The 17,374-nt window shown below is 56.8% G+C and overlaps 2 protein-coding genes across 7 annotated transcripts; one reads left to right on the forward strand and one right to left on the reverse strand.

Moving 5' to 3' along the window:
* The first annotated feature begins 6,064 nt into the window (after nucleotides 1–6,064).
* On the forward strand, nucleotides 6,065–12,309 carry NDUFV1 (NADH:ubiquinone oxidoreductase core subunit V1). Its single transcript, XM_069565186.1, has 10 exons — nucleotides 6,065–6,742; nucleotides 7,818–7,900; nucleotides 7,974–8,144; nucleotides 8,876–9,059; nucleotides 9,836–10,025; nucleotides 10,758–10,970; nucleotides 11,095–11,261; nucleotides 11,595–11,676; nucleotides 11,904–12,049; nucleotides 12,161–12,309. The coding sequence occupies exons 1-10, from the start codon at nucleotides 6,671–6,673 to the stop codon at nucleotides 12,245–12,247; spliced, it is 1,395 nt and encodes a 464-aa protein (XP_069421287.1). The 5' UTR covers nucleotides 6,065–6,670; the 3' UTR covers nucleotides 12,248–12,309.
* Nucleotides 12,310–12,852: 543 nt separating this feature from the next.
* Nucleotides 12,853–16,778, reverse strand: LOC138426548 (double C2-like domain-containing protein gamma). 6 transcript variants are annotated; one of them, XM_069565191.1, is made up of 12 exons: nucleotides 16,583–16,778; nucleotides 16,396–16,461; nucleotides 16,105–16,188; nucleotides 15,873–15,952; nucleotides 15,723–15,794; nucleotides 15,416–15,525; nucleotides 15,189–15,324; nucleotides 15,054–15,104; nucleotides 13,694–13,830; nucleotides 13,509–13,590; nucleotides 13,251–13,347; nucleotides 12,853–13,176 (listed from the first exon to the last, which is right to left on the reverse strand). In XM_069565191.1, the coding sequence occupies exons 2-12, from the start codon at nucleotides 16,430–16,432 to the stop codon at nucleotides 13,046–13,048; spliced, it is 1,017 nt and encodes a 338-aa protein (XP_069421292.1). In that variant the 5' UTR covers nucleotides 16,433–16,461; nucleotides 16,583–16,778; the 3' UTR covers nucleotides 12,853–13,045. The 6 variants fall into 6 exon arrangements, with proteins under 6 accessions (XP_069421292.1, XP_069421293.1, XP_069421290.1 ...); XM_069565192.1 differs by lacking the exon at nucleotides 16,583–16,778 and having other exon boundaries at nucleotides 15,681–15,794; nucleotides 16,105–16,147; nucleotides 16,400–16,527; XM_069565189.1 differs by lacking the exon at nucleotides 16,583–16,778 and having other exon boundaries at nucleotides 15,681–15,794; nucleotides 16,396–16,527.
* Between the last annotated feature and the right edge of the window lie 596 nt (nucleotides 16,779–17,374).

Below are 17,374 nucleotides of genomic sequence, written 5' to 3' on the forward strand. Positions count from 1 at the left end.
CAAAAGCATCAATTCTTCGGCGCTCAGCCTTCTTCACAGTCCAACTCTCACATCCATACATGACTACTGGAAAAACCATAGCCTTGACTAGACGGACCTTAGTTGTCAAAGTAATGTTTCTGCTTTTGAATATGCTATCTAGGTTGGTCATAACTTTTCTTCCAACGAGTAAGCATCTTTTAATTTCATGGCCGCAGTCACCATCTGCAGTGATTTTGGAGCCCCAAAAAATAAAAGTGTGACACTGTTTCCACTGTTTCCCCATCTATTTCCCATGAAGTGATGGGACCGGATGCCATGATCTTTGTTTTCTGAATGTTGAGCTTTAAGCCAACTTTTTCACTCTCCTCTTTCACTTTTATCAAGAGGCTTTTTAGTTCCTCTTCACTTTCTGCCATAAGGGTGGTGTCCTCTGCATATCTGAGGTTATTGATATTTCTCCTGGCAATCTTGATTCCAGCTTGTGCTTCTTCCAGCCCAGCGTTTCTCATGATGTACTCTGCATATAAGTTAAATAAGCAGGGTGACAATATACAGCCTTGATGTACTCCTTTTCCTATTTGGAACCAGTCTGTTGTTCCGTGTCCAGTTCTAACTGTTGCTTCCTGACCTGCATACAGAGTTCTCAAGAGGCAGGTCAGGTGGTCTGGTATTCCCATCTCTTTCAGAATTTTCCAGTTTCTTGTGATCCACTCAGTCAAAGGCTTTGGCATAGTCAATAAAGCAGAAATAGATGTTTCTATTTCAAAACCACACCCAGATCTGGTAGGGCAATCCAAATATTATTGCCCAGATCCACCCTCCTCCCACCCACTGCATGGTTTGGAAGCAAGCCATTGGGAGGTTCAAGGTCACACCTCTGATTGACTAGGGAAGAAGATGATCTGATTATCGCTATTGATTGTTTAGTCGCTAAGTCATATCCAACTCCTTGGTGACCCCATGGACTGTAGCACTCCAGGTTCCTCTGTCCATGGTATTTCCCAGGCAAGAACACTGGAGTGGGTTGCCATTTCCTCCTCCAGGGGATCTTCCTGACTCGCATTCCCTGCATCGCAGGTGGGGTCTTTACCACTGAGCCACCAGGGAAGCATCCAGACCTGTGACAGAAAAAGGCAATAGAGCCTGTTGGAGAAAAGACTAGGGTTGATGCTCTCGTGAATATTTCCAGACTTCAACTTTATCTAGAAAGGTTTTTAGGTGTTATTGCTTAGCATTCCAGGAGAAGGCAATGGCAACCCACTCCAGTACTCTCGCCTGGAAAATCCCACGGATGGAGGAGCCTGGTGGGCTGCAGTCCATGGGGTCGCTAGGAGTCGGACACGACTGAGCGACTTCACTTTCACTTTTCACTTTCATGCATTGGAGAAGGAAATGGCAACCCACTCCAGTACTCCTGCCTGGAGAATCCCAGGGACGGGGGAGCCTGGTGGGCTGCCGTCTATGGGGTCGCACAGAGTCAGACACGACTGAAGCAACTTAGCAGCAGCAGCTTAGAATTCCATCTCCTTTTGCACCTGCATTGGTGGTTCTTTTCTGCAGTCACTCTGCTTTCATTGTCATGAGCAGCTGTTACTAATTAGGAGGGAAATAGACACTTACAGCAGGAATTCTGTTTCTGAGCTGCCAGTTAAAATGTGCTGGTCTAAGGAAACCTAAAGGCGCATGAAGTGAAAAGGAGAAACAAAAATTCTAACAAATGCAATTGGAGATTTCAATATTAAGCTTTTACCACTCCAATTAAAGTTACACCCCATAAAAGGAAGCTCTGTTGTTCAGCTGCTAAGTTGTGTCTGACTCTTTGCAACCCCAATGGACTGCAGCACGTCAGGCTTCCCTGTCCTTCACTATCTCCCTGAGCTTGCTCAAACTCACGTCCCTGGAGTCAGTGATGCCATCCAACCATCTCATCCTCTGTCGTCCCCTTCTCCTCCTACCCTCAATTTTTCCCAGCATCAGAGTCTTTTCCAATGAGTCAACTCTTCGCATGAGGTGGCCTACTACACTATTCAATCTTATTCTGAAGCTCTTAGTTGATGAAATAAGAGAAGAAAGTAGAACCTGACATTAGAAAGGAACATGCTAGACTCATCATTTCTCAATAATACAATCATCAGCGCAGAAAACAGAAGAGCTTCAATGGACAAACTTTCTAACGGAGAAATCCATGAAAGTTTCCAGATGTAAAATCAACTACAGCAAAATAACACTGTACTAAACTCAAACATCCATGGCTCAATGGTAAAAAAAAATCTGCCTGTGCTGCAGGAGACACAGGAGATACCAGTTCAATCCCTGGGTCAGGAAGATCCCCTGAAGGAGGAAATGGCTACCCATTCCAGGATTCTTGCCTGAAAAATCCCATGGACACAGGAGCCTGGGAGGCTATAGTCCATGGGGTCACAAAGAGCTGGACGCGACTGAAGCGACTGAGCATGGCGTTTACAAACAACAGTCAATTAGAAAATGTTATCAGAACAGAGATCACAAAAACATCCCATAAAATTCCTGTATTTTACAACGTGTGGAATTTTTTTAAAATTCTAAATGCTTAGTGAAGGACCTAGGATATCTGAAAAAAATGAGACCATATCACATGGCTGGATGGGAAGACTCAATAATGTAAAGATATGGATTTTCTGAATTAATCTATTTAATCTAACCCAGTGCCTTTAACTGAACATTCTTAGGGCGTTGTGTCAGGCACTGCTCATTTACTTTCCTCAACCCTAACAGTGCTCTTTTAGGATGTATGTGATCCTAATTTCCCAATAGAGGCATGGGTCATAAAATTACACAGGAAGTAAGTGGGGGAAAGCAGGATTTTGAATCCAGGTCTTTAACCTTGATGCTCTGGTGTAACCTGTAGATAATTAGGTTTCTAAATCTATTTGTAAAATAGACTACTCTCAAACACAGTTTTGATTGAAAAAGCAGGGTGAAAGATCATGTTATAGTTAGACATTGTTTCTACAAATAAAAAACACTAAACACTCATTTTTCTGCAGGTAAATGATGTACAAACAAAGTTGCTTTTTTTTTTTTTTAAAGGATTTAAGATAATATTGGATTAAATAGTATTTGGCTCTGGGGTAGAGGCACTTTAGTTTTTTTCTATTAAAGTCTAAATTTTTAAGGGTCAGTACATTCATATGCTGGGAAGATTCACTGGAGGAGGGCTTGGAAACCCACTCCAGTATTCTTGCCTGGAGAATCCCACAGATAGAGGAGCCCAGCGGGCTATAGTCCATGGGGTCACAGAGTCGGACACGACGGAAGTGACTTAGCACATATTCATATGCTACTGTGAAATGTTTTTTAACCACCTAGAAAACAGTGGAAAGAAGCAAAAATAATTTCCCTGGTGGTCCAGAGGTAAAGACCCCACACTCCCACTGCAGTGGGTACAGGTTCGATCTCTGGCGGGGGAATTAAGATTCTGCATGCTACACAGCACAGCCAAAATAACAAAAATACTAATAGGGACTAAGTCAGGGCAATGAAAACACGTGGCATGCATGCTAAGTCGCTTCAATCATGTCTGACTGTTGGCGACTCTACAGACCATGCCCACCAGGCTCCTCTGTCCATGGGATTCTCCAGGCATGAATACTAGAGTGGGTTGCCATGCCCTCCTCCAGGGGATCTTCCCGACCAGGAAGGCAGTTCTTTATCACTAGCGCCACCTGGGAAGCCCCTGAAAACATGTTACAACTTCCTCTTGTTACTACTCTCTTTTTGCTATTTTGTATTTCTTAAATTTCCAACAAAGGAAAAGCATCTAGTTTTTTCATTTTCCAAATATAAAATTAGATTACAATATTGAGTAAGCCCCTCCCGGGAGAAGCTCTGTCCTGGGGGTTGGAGAAGAGGGAAGATCAGATCAAGCTGTAGTCACGCTGGTCCCATGGCAGTAGTTGTGCAAGAGTTGTATGAAGTGGTGGAAAAAAGCTTCCTGGGAGGTGACATCCAAAGGGATCCTCTGGGGAGGAGGAGGCGGAGGAGGAAGGGGAGGAAGACTGATTCCCCAGTGCAAAGCCAGCTGGCATGGGCAGAGCCAGCCAAGCTGAGTTGGGCTCTAAGTTGGGGGCTTGGGTTTCTTCCTGAGGACACGGGGAACCACGAGGGATCTCAGGCAGGGGAGGAGCAAGACGGATCCCAGGTTTACAACAGTCCTGCTCGTTCCATGGTGCAAAGAAGTGATCGCAGGGCACAGACTTGAGGCTGGGAGACCTCAAGGAGGCTTTGCAAAATTCCAGATGAAAGCTGATGGGCCATGGCCATGGGGTGGGCCCTGAAGGCATGGAGACGGGGTGAGCTCAGAAGGCAGGGCTGGCAGGATGCAGTGGATCTGAGGACAACGAGGCATCCTGGATGCCTCCCAGTTTCTGGCCTGGGGGCTGGCAGGGGAGACAGTGGTGCAGGATGAGATAGCCGAGAGCCAGGGTCTGGGATGCCTTAGAAGAGGGCTTCCTGGAGGAGGTGATACCCAGTGGAGCCTGGCACGCGTGGGCTCTGGATGGGTGGGGACTAAGGATCAGGAGACCTCAGGCCGAGTTCTGGCCACTGTGCTGTCCTAGGCAGGCCACTCCACGTGGCTAATACTCTCTGCCCTCTTCTGAAAACAGGGGCTCGTCATTCCTATGCTCTGGGTTGAGGGAGGATTAAGGAGATAACACATGGCAAGTGCTTGGCACTGAGCCTGGCATGGGATGATCTGGGGGCCCTGCCGGTTGTTCTTACTTTCCCATCACCCCGTGCCCAGCACCTCCCATCTGCAGCATCCCCGGGCTGCCTTCTCCCCATGGCTGTGTGTTCCCCTGACCCAGCTAGGCAGGGATGAGGAGAGAACCCACCCTCTGGCTCCATCCTGCCCCACTTCTGCCAGCCCAGAGGGAGGGATCCACGGACTAGGGTCTGAGCCCCGGATTAGCTGTGTAATCCCCAGCTCTGACTGGACAATCTCTTTTCCTGCCCGGGAGAGGGGCCTGGGGGTGGGAGTCAGGACTGCTGGGCCCCGGGCCTGGGGCTGCCCCACCCCTCTGGGAGCCCTCAGACAAGGTGCCCCCAGGTCTTGCCTCTTGTTTTGGAAACACCACTGACACCCGGCAAGGATTGTCACACATGTGCCAGTTGCTCTGTGTGTCTGCTGTGTCTGGGGCGCTCTGCAAAGGAAGAATGGCCTGGGTCGGTTTCCAGCTCTACACGCAGCAGCTTCACGCCCCTGGACAAGAGATGAAACCACCATGGCCCTCCCTTTTCTTCGTGGAGAAAATGGACTTAACTGTATCCGGGGCTACTGTGGGAAATATATGAGAAATTAAGGGCCTATTACTTTGTAAATAGCACATTTCTTGAGAGATAAGAAAGGATGGGTCTTCCCTAGTGGTCCAGTGGTTCAGAATCCGCCTTCCAATGCAGGGGACCCTGGTCCAGGAAGATCCCACATGCATGGGGCAACTAAGGCACCTGTGAGCCACAACTACTGAACCCCGAGTGCCCTAGAGCCCCTGCTCCAAAACAAGAGAGGCCACCACAAGGGGAAGTCTGAGCACTCGACTAGAGAACAGCCCTGCTCGCTGCAACTAGAGGAAGCCTGTGCACAGCAAGGAAGACCCAGTGCAGCCAAAATAAATAAATTAATTAAAAAAAAAAAGGATGACCACAGGATAAGAGAATAGAGGAGCTGGGGAGAGAAGACCCAAACAGACATCTTGGGACTCAGCCACAGCGTTGCAGAGAACTGACAAACTGATTAAAAAGTTAATCAAGCTTCGGAGACTTCAGGTGAAGGCAAAGATCAAAAGACCTTCTCAGGTCACTGGAGCCTGGTGGTGTTGGTGGTGGTCGGGGCAGGGGGGCGGGGGGGGGGGTGTTGGGGACAGAAAGGCCCTAAAGTCCCAAGCGCAAGAGGTCCTGGGGAGAAGGGGGCGTGACGTGGCCTGGGCCAGAAGACCCTGCGCGGGAGGGGCAGAGTCCTTCCATCCAGGCCAGGGCCAGGTTGCCAAGGCAGCGGGGACCACGCCAGGATCTTGAGCAGCAGCGCCAAATGCCAAACTGTCCTGACCCGCGCCGCGGGAGAGATGGTGCGGAGAGCGCAGCAGCACCGGGGAGAGGATGTACCGCCCGATGACCATCTCCACCCTCTTGGCTTCACCCCAACCTAGAACTCTAGGCACCCCTCCTCTGGGAGACTCTGCCCCAGACCCCTCGCCTGCCCCGCCTCCCTACTTCCTGAGCCCAGGGGTGCCTGCGGCTGGGACAGGGCTAGAGCCGTACAAGGCAGGCAGGAGGGTGCAGCTGCATAGCTGGCTCAAAGGCTGAGAGTCCGGAGGCAAATGCGAAAGAACAGAGCCGGCGGGCAAGACAGTAAATAAACGCCAAGCCCGCGGCAAGAGAAAGGCGGTCGGGAGGCCCATGGGACTACATCTCCCAGCAGCCTCAGCGCCAGACAGAGCACTTCCGGCCCCTCCGCGCTCCCTCGAGGAGGCGGGGCCAAGGGCGGGGCGGGAGCGGCGCAGGGAAGTTGGGGCGCGCCCCGGCGTCAGGGCGCGTGTGACGTTCTTCCTGTGCGCCGTCTAGCGTCTCGGTCGTGCCGGGTCCTGAGCCTCAGAGCTGTGAAGGTGACAGCGGGCGGTGACCGGCTTGCTTCTCTCCGCCCCGCCCCGCGATGCTGGCGGCACGGCGGCTGCTCGGCGGGTCGCTCCCCGCGCGGGTGTCTGTGCGATTCAGCGGCGACACGGTGAGGCCCGACCTGGCTCGTCCAGGGGCGCTCGCGGGCCGGGTCTCGCTGTCGCGTCTGCGCGCTCCATGCCTGGGTCCGTAGTGCCTTCTGGAGAAGCCTCTCGTCTGACAGGAAGGTTGCCGATGTAGAAGGGGACGGGTCCCAAACGGGAGGCTGACTCTCCCCTGCCCCCTAGCCCTCCGGCTCCTTGGCTTCCCCTTAGTTAACAACTGCGCGACCTAACGGAAAATTTTGCAGGTGGCAAAGCGTCCTTGTCTTTCTCATTCCTTCCTCGCTACAACCTTGTAGCTCGTGAAGGAGTCATTACCCCATTTTACAGATGCAGAAACAGCTTTGGAGAGGGCCGTGCGCCTCCTCATTCCTCGTTCAAAGTTCTGCTCCCTGTATTGGACCTTAAGGGGTTGGGTGTCTGGAAGCCAGGTCCCCTTAGCCCTCAGCTGTGGTTCTCTCTGTCTCGTGGGATTCCAGAGCCATCTCTCCTCAAGTTTTATCCCGAGCGGGTCTCCCACCATCATCTTGTGTCCCAACCCCAGTGAAGCATTCCTCTTCCTTCAGAAAACACATTTTGTCTCCAGCAGAGTTTAGTCATATAAGCAAGACTTTGGCCAAATTAAGGTTTGGTCCAGCAGAGCCAGACAAGTAAATAAATGGACGTGACATCACGCTGGGCTCAGGGCGGTAGTCTGTGCTGTGGATCCTGTGTGGGCTTTGGCCGCAGACAGACCGTGATTAAATTCCACCTGCTCCTTCAGGCTGTTTGCCTTTTGTAAGCTCATTTTGCTCTGAGTCTTGTTTCTTCTTCTGTGAAATGGAGGAAATCATTCCTATCTCAGGGTTATGAGAATGAAATGAGATCTTGGATATAAAAAGCTTAGGCTAGTGCCTGCTAACAGAAAGTGCTTACTAAGTGGTGATGGTAGTTATGACCCTATGAAGGGTTCTGAAGCTTTGGCCCCTGCCCTCCTCCCAATCCAACCCTCCTTAATTAGGGGACCCAAAAATTTGTAGCTCCTGGCCTGGCCCCTCATAATCCCAGAGCTCTGCTGGGCATACTGACTCTCTGTGTCCCCAGACAGCACCCAAGAAAACCTCATTTGGCTCACTGAAGGATGAAGACCGGATCTTCACCAACCTGTATGGCCGCCATGACTGGAGGTGAGATGGTGCCCTTAGGCTGGTGGGTCCCCAGGCAGGGCCTCCTCCTCACTGCCTTCCCCACCCTGTCCAGGCTTAAAGGTGCCCAGAGTCGAGGTGACTGGTACAAGACGAAGGAGATTCTGCTGAAGGGGCCTGACTGGATCCTGGGTGAGGTCAAGACGTCGGGCTTGCGGGGCCGTGGAGGTGCTGGCTTCCCCACTGGCCTTAAATGGAGCTTCATGAATAAGCCCTCAGATGGCAGGTGTGTATAGGCAGGCAGAAATGGAGTTGCACCTCGGGGCGGCTGGAACTTACCTGGGCCTTGGGGCTGTTTCCTTGGAAACCAAGAGTGAACGAAGTGGGAAAACCTTACCATAGCTCCAGTAGCAGGGACTCGGTTCCATCGTCTTCCTCAGGGGAGTCTTGAGGGGCAGCAGAGTCTACACAAGAGTTTAACCCAGCAGACTTAATTGATCGATTCCTGGCTCTGCCATTTAATCATATAGTTTTGGGCAATCTCCTGGCCTTTCTAAACCACAGTATTCTGTTCTGTAAATGTGTATTGTGTTGTGCAGGGATTAAAGAGATACTGTGCCTAGCAGCTTTTGGCCTGCCCTTTGATCTGCATGTAGAAAGTAAATGATAAATGTCAGCTCTGCCTCCTCTTGGCTCCAGATATATGATGGAGGTTCACAGAATGCTCATTGTGACCAAAACCAGATTTGGGCTCTTGAGAAAGCACTGGGAGAGGCTTTTGGGCTGAGTAGAATCAAGACCTTGCCTGTGGTCATAGCTGCACCAGTGTGGACTAGGTGGTGAGCTCCCCGTCGTTGTTGGTGAGCAAGCAGAGCCCTGGGGACTTGTTGCAAGGACAGAGAAGGATTGGCTGTCAGATAAAACCTCTTTGAGGTTTCCTGGTGGAGTGGGGTGGAATACGGTTGAAGGCCTGAACCTGGTGGCCCTGTAGCCCAACTGACCTGTTGGCCCCCGCAGGCCCAAGTATCTGGTGGTGAATGCGGATGAGGGGGAGCCAGGCACCTGCAAGGACCGAGAGATCATCCGCCACGACCCCCACAAGCTGGTGGAAGGCTGCCTAGTAGGGGGCCGGGCCATGGGCGCTCGCGCTGCCTACATCTACATCCGCGGGGAGTTCTACAACGAGGCCTCCAATCTGCAGGTGAGCAGGGGGAGGGCCAGGTGCTGAGCGGGCACTTACATGCCCCAATCCAGGCAGAGTTCTTAGGTTCTCATGTGGGATCTATCTGGAGTCACGCTGGGAGGGTGGGGATCTCTTGAGCTGGCCTGTGTCCTGAGTGGGATGTGCACCCCAAAGCCACCGTCTCGCTCTGTGTCCCAGAGCCTTAGCCTGGGAAGTCTTCCTGGAGTCGGGGAGAGCTCCTGGGGTGGGGGTAGGCTGGAGAACTCAACACGTGGGGTTTTTTTCCTGAAGGGTCAAGAGGTCGTGTCAGTAATTTTCAGCCCACTGATGCCTGTAGTAATTGTCCAGGGCCAGAGCCTCACCTTTCTATTAGGTTCATAACCTGGCACATGGTAGCATTATGTGTGTTATTACATATTTAAAACTCAGCCTCCAGGGTCTTTTCCTCTACTCAGAAGTAGTACTCACTCATTGTAAAGACAGGAATTCACACACACGCCAAAGAAAAATCTCCCATAGACTGGCTACCTAGAGAAACTACTTGCTGAAATTTTCATTATTTCCTTAAAGTCTTTAAAAAATACATATAGTTGGAGAATTTGTTAAATGTTATTACACAAGCAGCACACACATTGTAAACATCCCCACCCTTCTCCCAGCGCGTCTTCTGCCTGTGTCCAGAGGGAGCTTGGCCCTGGACTATGGTGATGGGCTCCCTGGGCCTGTACCCCGCCCTCCCACATGCAGTGTTCCTGGGCTCATGGGGACCGTGTCCGTACACCCCTGTCCCACAGGTAGCCATCCGAGAGGCCTACGAGGCGGGTCTGATTGGCAAGAATGCCTGCGGCTCCGGCTACGATTTCGATGTGTTTGTGGTGCGTGGGGCCGGGGCCTACATCTGCGGGGAGGAGACCGCGCTCATCGAGTCCATCGAGGGCAAACAGGGCAAGCCCCGCCTGAAGCCACCCTTCCCTGCAGACGTGGGTACGACCTGGCACCTGGCCTCATCCCGGGCCTTGTCCTGTGGAATCTGGGATCTGGCTTCAGGTCGCCACTGATCATTCTTGGGGAATTTCTGAGTCCCTTCTGCACTGGGGGGCCGACACTGAGAGTAGGTGGGAACAACACAGCGGCTGCACCAGTGCCCCCGGAGTCTCACCCTGCCCCAGGGCACAGGCCACACACCCGGCTGTGCTCCCACCCCCCGGGAACTTGGAGCAGGGTGGTGGAGACGCAGCACAGCTGGGATTGGGCTCCCAGGGGATGAGAATCACACAGGGGTGGAAGCAGGGCTCTCTGCCCCAGAAGCAGACCCTGGACAGATGCCACCCCCAGGGTCAGCTGTCCCCAGCCTCCAGCAGCCACTGGTTTGTTTCCTTTTTTAAAAACAAAATTTGTTTTTGGCTGTGCTGGGTCTTCGTTGCTGCGTAGGTTTTTCTCTCCTTGTGGCAAACGGGGCCACTCTTTAGTTCTGGTGCCCGGGCTTCTCATCACAATGGCCTCTCTTGCTGCCGAGCACAAGCTCTAGGGCGTGTGGCTTCAGTGGTGGAGCTCCTGGGCCCTGGGGGACAGGCTCAGCAGCTGTGGCGCACAGGCTTAGTTGCCCCCCTGGCACGTGGGATTGAAGCCACGTCTCCTGCGTTGGCAGGTGGATTCTTTGCCACCGAGCCCCCAGGGATGTGACATCCACCAGGTTCTCATCCTCCTCCCCCACAGGAGTGTTTGGCTGCCCTACAACCGTGGCCAATGTGGAGACAGTGGCCGTGTCCCCTACCATCTGCCGCCGTGGGGGTGCGTGGTTTGCCAGCTTTGGCCGAGAGCGCAACTCAGGCACCAAACTGTTCAACATCTCTGGCCATGTCAACAACCCCTGCACTGTGGAGGAGGAGATGTCTGTGCCGCTGAAGGAACTGATTGAAAAGCATGCCGGTGAGGCCTGGGGCCAGCCAGCAGGGTGGGCGGGCCTCGGGGGCCTGGGCTGGGGCGGGGGCTGACAAGTGTGCCGGCCCCCACCCTGACCATCCATCCTCTCGGGGCCTGGCTGGGGCCCCAGGGGGTGTCACGGGTGGCTGGGACAACCTCCTTGCTGTGATCCCTGGTGGCTCGTCCACCCCGCTGATCCCCAAGTCCGTGTGTGAGACGGTGCTGATGGACTTCGACGCGCTGATACAGGCGCAGACGGGCCTGGGCACAGCTGCCGTGATCGTCATGGACCGCTCGGTAAGGAAGGGCTGCCCACGCTCCCCACCCAGTGCCTTAGGCCAGCCTGGTTAGTAACCCGGCCCAGGCTTCTCGGAGACACCCGCCAGTTCTTGGAATCAGTTCTGACAGAACTGTCAGGAATCAGTTCTCCGATTCCTGTCACCCGAGATACAGGGAGGTGGGAGAGGCTGCGGGGCAAGGCTTCTCTCGAGGGAACGGCCGTGGAGCCTGGCAGCACAGGATGCCTGGGGTGGGTGGAGGTGGTCAGAGCGCTGCTGGAATCGGGCGGGCGTGCCACCAGGGGCTGAGGCTCAGGCTCGGGCACCTCCTCACTGCCCCTTGTCTCCGCAGACAGACATTGTGAAAGCCATTGCCCGCCTCATCGAGTTCTACAAGCACGAGAGCTGTGGCCAGTGCACCCCGTGCCGCGAGGGTAGGCGCGCTGGCCAGGCTGGGGGTTTCTCTGTGGCTCACGCCGGGCCTGGGGGAGGCACGGGGCACAGGTGGCCTGGGCTCCGGACCCTGAATACACCGCTGCGGATGCCCAGCCTGCTGTGGCTTCTCTCAGCCCCCTCGCCCCATGACCCGCACCCCTCGAGTTCCATCCCCTGCACGCCGGCTGGAGGGGTCAGCAGGCCGTCTCTTGCTGCCCCGGCGCAGGTGTGGACTGGATGAACAAGGTGATGGCCCGCTTTGTGAGGGGAGACGCCCGGCCAGCAGAGATCGACTCCCTGTGGGAGATCAGCAAGCAGATCGAGGGCCACACCATCTGTGCCCTGGGCGACGGGGCCGCCTGGCCTGTGCAGGTATGCTGCCCCACGAGGGGCACGGGGGCTGAGTGCCTGGGCGCGGGGGCCGGTGGGGCTTTCAGACCCTGCTTCACACAGCGCCCCCTGCACCCCCCACCCCCACCCCAGGGCCTGATCCGACACTTCCGGCCAGAGCTCGAGGAGCGGATGCAGCGGTTTGCCCAGCAGCACCAGGCCAGGCAGGCCGCCTCCTGAGCCCACGGGACTGGTGTCTGTCTGTCTGGATGGCTGGACAATAAAGCTAGCAATACCCATTCTCTCGTTGCATCTTCCCTGTGGCCTTGCTCGCCTGCACGCTGCTGCTGCAGCCCGTGACTCACAGAGGCTTGTTTCTCAGAGTGGGGGGAATAGGTCAGGACAAGATCGTGTTGAGAGTTGACACCTTGACTCCTGTGTGTCAGCCTGTCACATACTGGGTGTGCTCAGTCATGTCCAATTCTTTGGGAGCCTTTGGGCTGAAGCCGGCCAGGCTCCTCTGTCCAGGGGATTCTTTCCAGGCAAGAATACTGGAGTGGGTTGCCATTTCTTTCTCCACGGGATCTTCTGATCCAGGAATTGAATCCTTGTCTCCTGCATTGCAGGCAGCTTCTTTACACACTGAGCCACTAGGGAAGCCCCTGTCATCGACCTCCCTGAGCGTTTATCCCTCAGTGCAGGAATCAAGAGTTGGGAGGGGAAAACTGTGACCTGGGGTCCAGACCTGGGCCTGGCCCAGTGCAGGCCTCTGGAGGGTGGGAGCAAGGAGAGCAGGGCCCATTCTGCCCTGTGAGGTGATGGCAGGGAAAAAACGGACTGTCTGGTCTGTTTGGGAGGAGAGGTTTATTCTTGCTTCATGATTTGATGGTGGGGTGAATTTGGAAGTGAGAAAGGAAGGAAACAACTGACCAGGGGTTGAATAGCAGGGCTGAAGCAGTCCGGCGCCTTCCAGCTCCGCAGAGAGACTGTGGGTCAGCCTGGGGAAGGGGCACTGAGCCGGCCAGGCTGGGGGTCCTGCTAGTCGCTGAGCTGGAGGGGCGCGCCGTCCAGCGGGTGCCACAGCTCCAGCCTGCGGTCACTGTGGCCCAGGCATTCTCGCCAGTGTTGCTGGCGCTCCCCGCCGGCCCGGCTGCTCAGCTGCACTCCGCCTGGGTTGGGGGACAGGTCAGGAGCCATGTGGGAGTCCCGCCCCCCGACCCAGCTACCCCGCATTCCCGCTCACCAATGAAGTCGTCAGCCGTGCCCATGTCGTAATCCCATACAGACACCAGCAGTGTCTTCTGGGCCAGCTCCTCCCGCGGGCCTGCGTAGAAGAACTCCTGCAGGGGACGCAGTGAAAAAGAGGCGGCCTTAATCCTTCACAGCTTCAGGAACAGACTTAGGCGAATGGCCCAGGGCGGCTGGGGTCTGCACTGTGTGAGACAGGATGCCAACTCCCCTCCCTCAGCAGCCAGGACTGCCTTCTGTCCGGCCAGCCTACCTCGTTGAACTCGGGGTTCAGGGTCTTCTTCCGGACGCTGGTCTTGTATTTCGATTTCTTCCCTGCATTGGGATGCAGGAAACTGGGAGGGATGAGGTTGGTATCAGTGTGGCCCTGGAGAGGTGAGCCACGGGGGCGCTCTGGGGAACCCCCACTGCCCACCCGGCCGCCTGCTTCACGCTCACAGGCGGACATAGGGGTCCGAGTAGCCGTTGGCGTCCACGGGGGCAAGGTGGGCGCAGCGCAGCACCCCCACCAGCAGGCCACCCCGCCGAGAGCCGTAGCACAGCGATAGCAGGACACGCCCGCGTTCCTCCACCTGCTGCAGGGGTCGGCCGGGTGAGCCCCGCACGGCCCAGCGCCCACAGGGTAGGCTGGGTCAGCTCCGGGTGGCCCAGTGCCCAGCTGCCCACCAGTATTGGCCCAGACAGGAGAACTCAAACTGGCCACAAAGAAATCAGGGGCCAGTGTTCGATTTTGTGGTTCAGTTTCCTGATACTGTCACTGACTTAGTGTCCTGGAATGAGACTTCCTGGTCCACTCTACCCTCTGGAACCTGAGAAGGGGAGGGGGCTTGTCCGGGTCTCGTGATCGGCCACTTGCGGCTGTGTTTGTCGTGGAGAGGGAGGGAACTGATGTCTCTGAGGGTCAGAAACTCTCAGTAGGAGCTTCCTAGGTAGCCTTCCATTAGGGGCCCGTCTCTCCCCTCTTGGGGAAGCCTGGAAGCAGCTCCCAGAGGGTCGTCCCTCCTCAAAGCACACACAGGCCCCGTGAGCTGCAAGACCCTCCCCCTCACACCCCACAGCCCGGGGGGGCCAGATGCTGAATGCCCGTTGCCCCCTCGGCCCCTGGTGCTTCCAGAAGGACTCGGAGGACACTGTGGAAAGAATATTCTCCCACACCTAATGTGATTTGCAGAAAGCCCAACCGCCTTGCTCGCGTTCATTCCTCAGTATGGGGGGAGGCGGGGTTTGTGAGTGCCATCCAGGCACCAGGGGGCTGCTGTGTGTGTCCAGGGGTCTGGGACGGGAAGGGCTTGTAGTAGGGCTGCTCCCCGGGGAGGGTTCCCCAGCCTGGACTTGACTAACCGACAGTTGCAGGCTCCACTAGGGGGCAGGACAGCAGCGCCTGGGGGAGCTGGGATGGGGAGGGCCCTGCCCCAGCTCTGCGGGTCCCTGGGGCCCTGGGCTGCAGCGGCTTTGGCCAGGTCTCTGGTTTCATCCTGCCAGCCCCTCGTGGTCACCTTCACCCCTCCTGACAAGGGCCAGTCCAGAGCTCCCAGCCCAGGAGCAGTGCCTGCTCGCCCCGGGGCAGGCCTAGCAGCCATGGGCCCACCACAGCCGTTTGCCCCTGAACTCTGACCTGCCCCACCCGCATGGGCCACTGACCAACCGCCCAGCTCCAGCCTCTGTCTCAAGCTGGCCTGTGCCTCTGAGACTATGAGTGTTCACGGGCCCAGAGGGAGAGAGGGCCTCAGTTTCTCTGAGCTGCCCTGGCCCCGGAGCCCTGCCCAACACCCGGCTCTGGGTCCCACGTCCCACCGACCTCATACAGAGACATGCCGCGTGCTGTGTCCAGGCTCTTGGGCCTCTTGGTCTGAAAGAGCACAGAGCCTGGTCACCTGGGCCAGTTGCCGCCTGGGTCTCCCTCCGTGTTCCCTGCCCCCCAGCCCCACCTCACCAGCCTCCGCCTCTCCAGACACACGTCGAAGCTCCTGGCCTGGTTGGGCACCAGCTTCCTCAGGGGCACCCGCAGCTCTCCCAGGGGAGGCGCCCGCCTTCGTCGCCGCAGCCACGGGTCTTCACACACGCATAGCCTGGGGGCCACTCGGGTCAGCCTGGCCAGGCCAGCCCCGCCTCCCTGTCCCCGCCTGGCCGCCCTCCTTGTGGCCCAGGCCTCATCCTCACCGCAAGGTCTTGCACCGGGCATCCTGGAGGGTGAACCCATGATAGGTGAGCGTCTCCTCCCAGACAGGCCCCCTCGTGCCCCGAACCGTGTGCGTCTGCAGCTGGCTGGCCTGAGGGCCAAGTGGGGGGTGTGGTCAGAGCCCTCCTCGGACCCCGGTGCCCCACCTGGGTCCCCTCCGTCCCAGCAATGGGGGGACCCCTGCCTGAGGGGGAGGCCTTGGGGAGGAGGGCATGGCAGACCAGGTGGGCACTCCAGGCCGGGTACCTGGCCAAGGGGCAGCGGTGGGGGCCTGTGTCTCGCCCTCACCTTGCTGGCTCCGGGCAGCAGGTTGGCTTTGACGAAGGTGTCCACAGAGCCCGAGGCCGGTGGCTTGAGGCCCTGGGAAGGGAGAGTGGCTCTGGGAGAGGCCCGGGGTGCAGGCGCAAGCCCCAGGGACGCCGCCCACCCCCTCCTCACCTTGGCACGGTGAGCCGTGCAATGCAGGGTGCTGCTGTCCACGTCAAAAAGGAGCGTGAACTCGAGGGTGCCAAGGGCGGCTAGGGGCAGGTGGAAGGCAGGTCAGTGTCCGCGTCAACCCCGCCAGGCACCATGCCTCCTGGCCCTCCCCGGTCTGACGCCTGGCCTGCCCCAGACCCCCTTCCTGGATGGACAGAGCCCAGAGTGTCCCCCCAAGCCCGCTCCTACTCACCGCTGTCGTCTGAGTCTGCCTCTGGCTCTGGGTCTGGCTGGGGCTGGGGTGCAGAGCGGACGGGGGTCACTGGAGGGCGTGGGTCTGGGGGGTGCAGGGCGGGCTCAGCGGTGGGGTAGAAGTGCGGGAAGTGGTGGGAGATGAGGCGGATGGGCCGGATGGGGCCCGGGCTCACGTCGATAGCCATGTGCTCCTGCATGCTCACCCGCCCCCGGCCCGCCATGGGGGCATGGACATGGGCAGGGACTCAGAGGAGCCCCCGAGGACCGCAGATGAGGGGGCGGCACTGACCCACCCAGACAGGGCCAACAGGCATCACCGAGGGCATCGTGGGGGGTCCTGGAAGGCAGCCGGGACCTGAGTACAGAGGACAGGGTCAAGGCTGGTGGGGTGGAGGCCTCCAGCCTGGGGGGGCACCCCGTGTGCCGGCAGCTAGGCCTGCAGGGCCACTTACCGCTCCGAGAGCCCCTGCACCTGCCTTGGGTGGCTGCTGGGCGCTGACTGAGGTGACCGGTGAGAGCCAGGGAGGTGGAAGGGGCGGGACTCAGGGCCCCCCCAGAGCCCAGGAGCCCACAGCTCCCTGCCCTCCACTGCAAGGGTCCCTTCCCCCCGCAGTTCGCACTCTATTTTCTATTTTCACCACCATCATGTGGCTCTGCTCCCAGGTGAGGAGGCTGGAGGGCCGGAGGTGACACAAGAGGTGTGAGGGGCAACAGGAGAGAGGGTTGGGGGGAAGGAAGGGTGAGAGAGGGGGGGCTGGGGGGAGCAGGTGGGGAGTCACGCGGGAGGGGGAGGGGCGGGGAACGGGGAGGCGAGCCGGGAGGGCTCCATGGAGACAGGAGGGGGAAGGCAACCTGGTCCCCTTGCTGCTCAAGCCTTTAAAACATCAACCAATTACTTGGGCTCCTCTCGCCCTTCTCCCAGCTTGGAATAAAATCCTAACCCACCGCTGAGGCTCGGCCCCTCACTGAGGTCCCCTGAACGGTGGGCCCCTTTGCCCCCACGTTTCCTTGAACACACCAAGCTTTGTGCATGTGTTGCTTCTTCTGATTGTTGTTCTCTCGCTCAGTCGTTTTTGACTCTTTGCGACCCCATGGACTGCAGCATACCAGGCTTCCCTGTCCTTCACTATCTCTGGAGATTGCTCAGATTCAGGTCCATTGAGTCAACGACGCTCCTTCTGATAGGGATAAACTAAGGATAGTTATGCAAGTAGTTGCAGAAGTCCCAGTAGGGGACTAGAGACAGGGACCCTAGGGAGCTCTGGGGG

The sequence above is a fragment of the Ovis canadensis genome, chromosome 21 (assembly GCF_042477335.2).
Source record: "Ovis canadensis isolate MfBH-ARS-UI-01 breed Bighorn chromosome 21, ARS-UI_OviCan_v2, whole genome shotgun sequence".
In the NCBI taxonomy this organism is placed as follows: Eukaryota; Metazoa; Chordata; class Mammalia; order Artiodactyla; family Bovidae; genus Ovis; species Ovis canadensis.